The sequence below is a fragment of the Papaver somniferum genome, chromosome 1 (assembly GCF_003573695.1).
Source record: "Papaver somniferum cultivar HN1 chromosome 1, ASM357369v1, whole genome shotgun sequence".
In the NCBI taxonomy this organism is placed as follows: domain Eukaryota; kingdom Viridiplantae; phylum Streptophyta; class Magnoliopsida; order Ranunculales; family Papaveraceae; genus Papaver; species Papaver somniferum.
Window position 1 is genome coordinate 225089177 of NC_039358.1, and position 6068 is coordinate 225095244.

Below are 6068 nucleotides of genomic sequence, written 5' to 3' on the forward strand. Positions count from 1 at the left end.
TTCTGCTCAGGCGTTCATAGCCTTCCTTTGTCCTCTTGGTGCACTCTTTAGTGCTATTTTTTTTCCTTCGATAACAATAAACCGTTTCTTTTCAAAATAAAATTAAATAAACAGAAATCTAGTATGTCACGAGTTGTGTTTAACACCCCAGCAGTCCAGAGTCTGTTACATAATTGCAGGTAAAGAAATCGAACGCTACAGAAAAATCCACATGAAAGTACCCCCAAAACTGAGAAATGTCTTGACAATGACCTGGTTGAGTCATGCCGTGCAAATGGGGCTTAACCATCTTTTACTTCCGCTGAAACTATCTTTTATGAGAACTCAAACTTGAGATGGTTAAGATACATTACGGTGTAAAAATCGAAGTGATTTAACATACAGTGTCAAAGTGGTGCGTGTTTGTTAGCGGTGGTGTATGCACATTTCATGACTATGATCTAGTTGAGTCATGTCATCCAAATGAAACTCGTCATGAAAAATATTAGCCTTCAAAATTTTCCTTTGCACAGATGATTTTTGCAAATGAATGGTTCTTAAATACAAGATCAAAGAAACATATGCACATATGTGGTGAGATGCAACGATTATCTTGATAGTCAAGATTCGAATATTCGAGTCTCAAAAGTCAAGAAGTTGGGATAACTCAACTCTGATTATTGTCCTAAGCTTTCTTCATCCACTTTTACCTGGTAAAAATGGTGTACCTTAACTACTTCAAATTTATTTCTGTTATTGGAATCTTGCTAGGATACTTTGCACAGTTCATTGCTGGTCAAAATTGTGGCTGTTCGGGGAACTTATGTTGCAGCCAATACGGCTACTGCGGTACAGGAGATGCCTACTGTGGTAAAGGCTGTCAATCCGGTCCTTGTAGCACTAGCAGTAGTGTCTCCCTTGAGAGTATTGCAACACCAGAATTCTTTAGTGGGATAGTTGGTCAAGCTGATTCTGGATGTGCTGGAAAGAACTTCTACTCGTATGATGCTTTTCTTGAAGCTGCTAAATCATACCCTAGTTTTGGTAGAACCGGGAGTATGGATGATTCTAAACGTGAAATTGCTGCATTCTTTGCTCATGTTACACACCTTACTGGGCGTAAGTTTTTGAATCCAGTTAATGTTCTCTTTGTTTGGTGTTTCTGTTCCCCTAAATCATACTGCTTGATGAAGTTTTCTTCATTTTTCTTTCTTCAGATTTCTGTTACAAAGAAGAGATAAATGGATCAAGCAAGGACTATTGCGACAAGGGAAACAAACAATTTCCATGCGCTTATGGAAAGGGATATTACGGTCGAGGGCCAATACAACTAACTTGGAATTACAACTACGGTCCAGCCGGTAAAAGCATTGGATTTGATGGTATAAATGATCCAGATACAGTTACTAATGATGCTGTAATCTCATTTAAGACAGCATTTTGGTTTTGGATGAATAATATTCATTCGATTATCACTTCTAACCAAGGGTTTGGTCCATCGGTCCGTGCAATCAATGGTATGGAGTGCAACGGTGGAAACTCGGAAGCGGTGCAAGCTAGGGTCCGTTACTACAATACTTATTGTACTCAACTTAGTGTGGAACCAGGGAACAACCTTTCTTGTTAGGAAACATAGCTTTTTCTTTTTCAATTTCAGTATGTTTTAGTTTTACTTGGATGCACAATCGAGAGTTGAATAAAGAGTACCAAAATATTAGCATTAAGATCGTACACTTGTTTCAAATTCTTGGTCACACTCTAAATTAAAAAACATGAACATAATCCATAAAAACCTTAAAAGGAAAACGAAGACAAGAACCCAAATAGAAAAAATCTTCATAAACTTTTTGTTGCATCATCTTTGCCGATCCCCAACACTAGAAAGCACGCGCTGCTGCTGTCTGCTTCTGTAAGAGTCATCTAACCCCAAACACTCCTTAACTGATCTTCACTTGTAATATTGCCTACAGGTTAGAAAGCGCCAAATAAAAGTTTTGCACCAGGGCAAATATGAGTAAGATATAATCTCTGCTCTAACTTTGCACTTGTCATCGGTTCTGGTAATTCACATAAACTGGGCGCAAAGTAAGGATGCTGCAGAGCCTCCATAGCTGTTGGTCTCTTTTTTGGATCCCAAGAGCAAAGGGATTTAATCAGATCTATAGCCTCAGGACTAGCAGATGGTATCATTGAAGCAAGACCATGAAAAACAGGTACATGAGGAAACTTGTAACCGCACGAATTCGCAAGTTGAATTCCATCGGCCCAGGACTCGTGAGTTGGACTTCCAATTACATTGCAAATCTGATCGAGCTGATCTTGTCGATTCTTACCAGGAAAAAGAGCACTAAAGGAATATAATTCAGCCATTATTGCACCCACCGCCCACATATCAACAGCAGAGTTGTATGTAACCGAATTCAACAACATTTCAGGTGCGCGGTACCAACGCGTAGTAACATAGTCGGAACAAGGTGCTTGACATCCGACTTCCAGAGCTTGACCAAAATCTGCAATCTTTATGATCTCTCCACCTTTAGTAACCAGCAAGTTAGCTGGTTTTAGATCTCGATGGATATATCCACCAGGCCGGTGCATCTGAGCAAGAGCTAAAAAGATTTGACGAGACCAGCCTCGTATTTCAGGTTCTGAACAAAGGCCTACCCTGACCCTTAATAATTCATCTCGTAACTCAGGCTCCGTACAAAGATGGATCCTATCTTCTATAAGGTGATGCAGAGTGGACTCTACGTAATCAAAGACCAAATATAACACTTGATTCACTAAGACGACGTCTCTGAATCTGACGATATTTGGCTCGCCCCAGAGTTTAATCAATGCCTTGACTTCTGTAAGTTCAAGACATTCGTCCAACGATGTACATGATTCCTTCATCTGCTTCATTGCTACAATTTCCTTACGTCGATTATCTTTAGCTTTCCAAACGTATCCGAAAGACCCTTCACCAACTTTCTCAAGCAGAGTATAATCATCCATTCTTGATCGAATACTTGAAAAAACTTATTACAAACTTCAATTTTTCTTCTTTTGTTTTCCTGAAACGGCTTCAATGAACTTACTTCTTCTTTTGTTTTCCTGAAACGGCTTCAATGAACGTACTTATCTGATGAAACATGAAAGCGAAGGAAAAAAACTGATAAATCTCTTTATTTCAAGAACAGGATCAAGAAACAAAGAGTTGATGAAAACTGCGATGCAAGAAATTATAAGATGCGCCCATGTATATATAGGGTAAACGAAACCTATACAGCTACTAGCTAGGAAACTGTGTTCAAATAGAACTGCATAATATTTTCAAGCGGTACGTGGTTTGTTTCAAAATTTGGTCCATTTAGGAAAAGAAAAAACTGAAACTTGACCAGGAAAAAGATAGGAGGTTCAAAATCTTTGACCGTCCGTTTGACCGTGTGCTGAATGGAATAATAGTATTTTCTAAATCAAAACTAGTCATAAAACACCAAGGTGACCAAATTAGTGATACAAAAACTCCATCCATATGTTGAGAGTTATAAGAACTCCATTTCCCCCAAAAGTGATACAAAAACTCCAAATCCAAAATAATAATCTAAATTAGATCTTTTCCTTTTTCAGAAATACCAGGCTTACCCTTTTTTATGCTTTTCTTTGTACGAGATATTAATTCTCCAATATCTCTTAAACTCTCAAACCACCACTGAAACCAGTACCGCGTCTATATCTTTCATTAACACCATCGCCGCCTCCTTCACCAGCAGCAACACCTCAACCTCCTATTCTTGCACCACCACTAAACCCACTGCAATATCCTGATCCTCCACCAAAATCACCTCCACAACTCCTCTTCCTACCATTACACCTCAATCAAACCCATTTCCATGACCTTATCTACAAGCAAATTCGAAATACAGATCTCGATTCAACGAAGATTGGGTATTAATTTTTTGAGTTAAATCGATTTGTATCAATGATGATGACGGTGGTGGTATTCCAAATCATATAATTTTACTGAACCTCCTACTCCTCCTCTTCCGATCCAACCTTCAATTTCTGACCATCTCCGAGAATCACTAAACAAAAAGTTGAATCACAATGATGATATATCATTATCATCATCATCTATTGTTTGATTTGAAGAAATTTCACCTCAACCTCAACTATTACAAGAGGTGCGTATTTCATTTTAGGGTTTTTTTGTATCTAATTTCCAATCAGAATCTGATTTCTAAAGAATTTGGTTTTAATTTTATGAATATCAGCTTTCAAAAGATTAACATCGGTATGAATACCTGATGGTGCTGGAATTCGGCCTCTTGTATGGAAGGTAATCAGTTTTCTTTTGATTTTTTAGGTTAAAAATTGAATGAATTTTGAGTTGGGTTTTTACAACAATTAAGGTAAATAAAAATGAATTTTATCTATTTATACGAGAAGAAATGTTTTGTTGTAAATGTTGTTGGAGATGTGTTGAGATCATATGAAACAACAACTGCATCACTAGTGTGGTCTGATGAGGTTTACAAGCGAAGCGAAGTGAAGATTTAGTCATGTATGGGTAGACCTTATATTCATATGGAGATGTATTTTGCCTATTTGATTGTTCTGAATGAGATTTTTGTATCTAACTCTTCTGCTGTTTAGATTTATGATGTAGTTAAATTGTATTTTGTTTATATTTGCTCCAAACTTATACAACGCTATATAGAATGTGGAACATACTTCCACCTAATGTTGCTAGCAACTAGTAACCATAGGTAGGGAGAACATGGATGCACTAATCCACTGGATACGTGTTATTGTTGAGGTGAATGGTATTGTAAAATGGTGAATAGGATGTGGAACGGGCTGGAGCCTAGTAACTATGAGTGTTTTCTAGCAGGTTCAAATGTGTAGAAACTTTTTATTCTCATCGTGGAAATCCAAAATTGGTTTTTGCGCAGTTTTTTTCTTCCTGATTAGTGTTTGTTTTTGGTGCAACATATGCTTAGTTGCAGTCCTCAATGTGTGGCTGCTTGTTAGTTATGTGTTTACCAAGTTGAGTGATCCATTAATAGATACTTGTGAAATGATTTGTTTGTTTCAATAGTTGAGACCTCTGTGTGTGTTCATGCCTTACAATATTTGTGCGAGTTTCAAGTTATTTTTTTGTAAACCAACACAGGTTATTGGTATTGGTGTGGTCAAACAGAATGAATCATGGTTTGTAATTTTTCTTGCAGTTGAATTCTGACGAAACAAATTACGGTTTCATCTTATTTATGATGAAACCGAAAATTGGTTCCATCGTATTTATGATGAAACCATAATTGGTTCCATCTAATCTTATCCTTACTTAAATTGAATTTTTTTTATGAGTTTGAATTGTTGTTGTGCTTGATAATGGATTAGATGTATGCTAGGATTTGTTACATGAAATTGAAGAAAAGGCCTGAAAATGGTTAGTTTTTGTATGTGCATATAGGCTCAGGAGTGGGATACTTGCTCTGTTGGATGTCATTTTGGACATAAAATTGGAGATGATAAGACCTGGTAATGGAGTGCCTGGGATTCTTCGGACAATGGAGTCATCGCATTATTATTCAGAGATAACGTTGCTCCGGCACGAGAGTGGGTAAGCACAATCCAAAATGTCTTTTTAGAAATAAGATTGATGCACTAGATAGTCTTGTTACTTTGATAGTTCAGACTGTAGACGATGAATTTGCAAGATTGTGGATATATGTGAGGCGCTGAATTAGAATTAATCCCCTTTGTGACTTGATAACCGTTCCAGTAAGCATTAAATGAACACTTCTAAATTGAAAATATATATTTAGCGTTCACAGGCATCCCTAAAAGTCTGAATTTTAGGCTACAAAAGTTAACCTTAGCACATCAGAATGAAACTACTGGCGAGTAACCATCTTTGACATCAGCTGTGTCTTATTGTTGTTACTACTCCAGAACTATCAAGAGTTGCTAAAGAGTAAAGTTTGCTACAATTTCTTTTGTATTAGGAAATGGTTTAAAGTTGTAATGACAACTAGTCTCTCATCAGATGTTCCTGTTGGTTATTTTTCGTGGGCTGAGTATGACATTATGGCACCCTTACA

The 6068-nt window shown here is 37.2% G+C and overlaps 2 protein-coding genes across 2 annotated transcripts; one reads left to right on the forward strand and one right to left on the reverse strand.

Moving 5' to 3' along the window:
- The first annotated feature begins 698 nt into the window (after positions 1–698).
- Positions 699–1606, forward strand: LOC113361757 (endochitinase EP3-like). The gene is made up of 2 exons (XM_026604895.1): positions 699–1098; positions 1197–1606. Exons 1-2 carry the CDS (start codon positions 699–701, stop codon positions 1604–1606), a joined length of 810 nt encoding a protein of 269 aa, XP_026460680.1.
- Positions 1607–1950: 344 nt separating this feature from the next.
- On the reverse strand, positions 1951–2976 carry LOC113361767 (cyclin-dependent kinase F-4-like). The gene has a single exon (XM_026604904.1). The coding sequence runs from the start codon at positions 2974–2976 to the stop codon at positions 1951–1953; it is 1026 nt and encodes a 341-aa protein (XP_026460689.1).
- Between the last annotated feature and the right edge of the window lie 3092 nt (positions 2977–6068).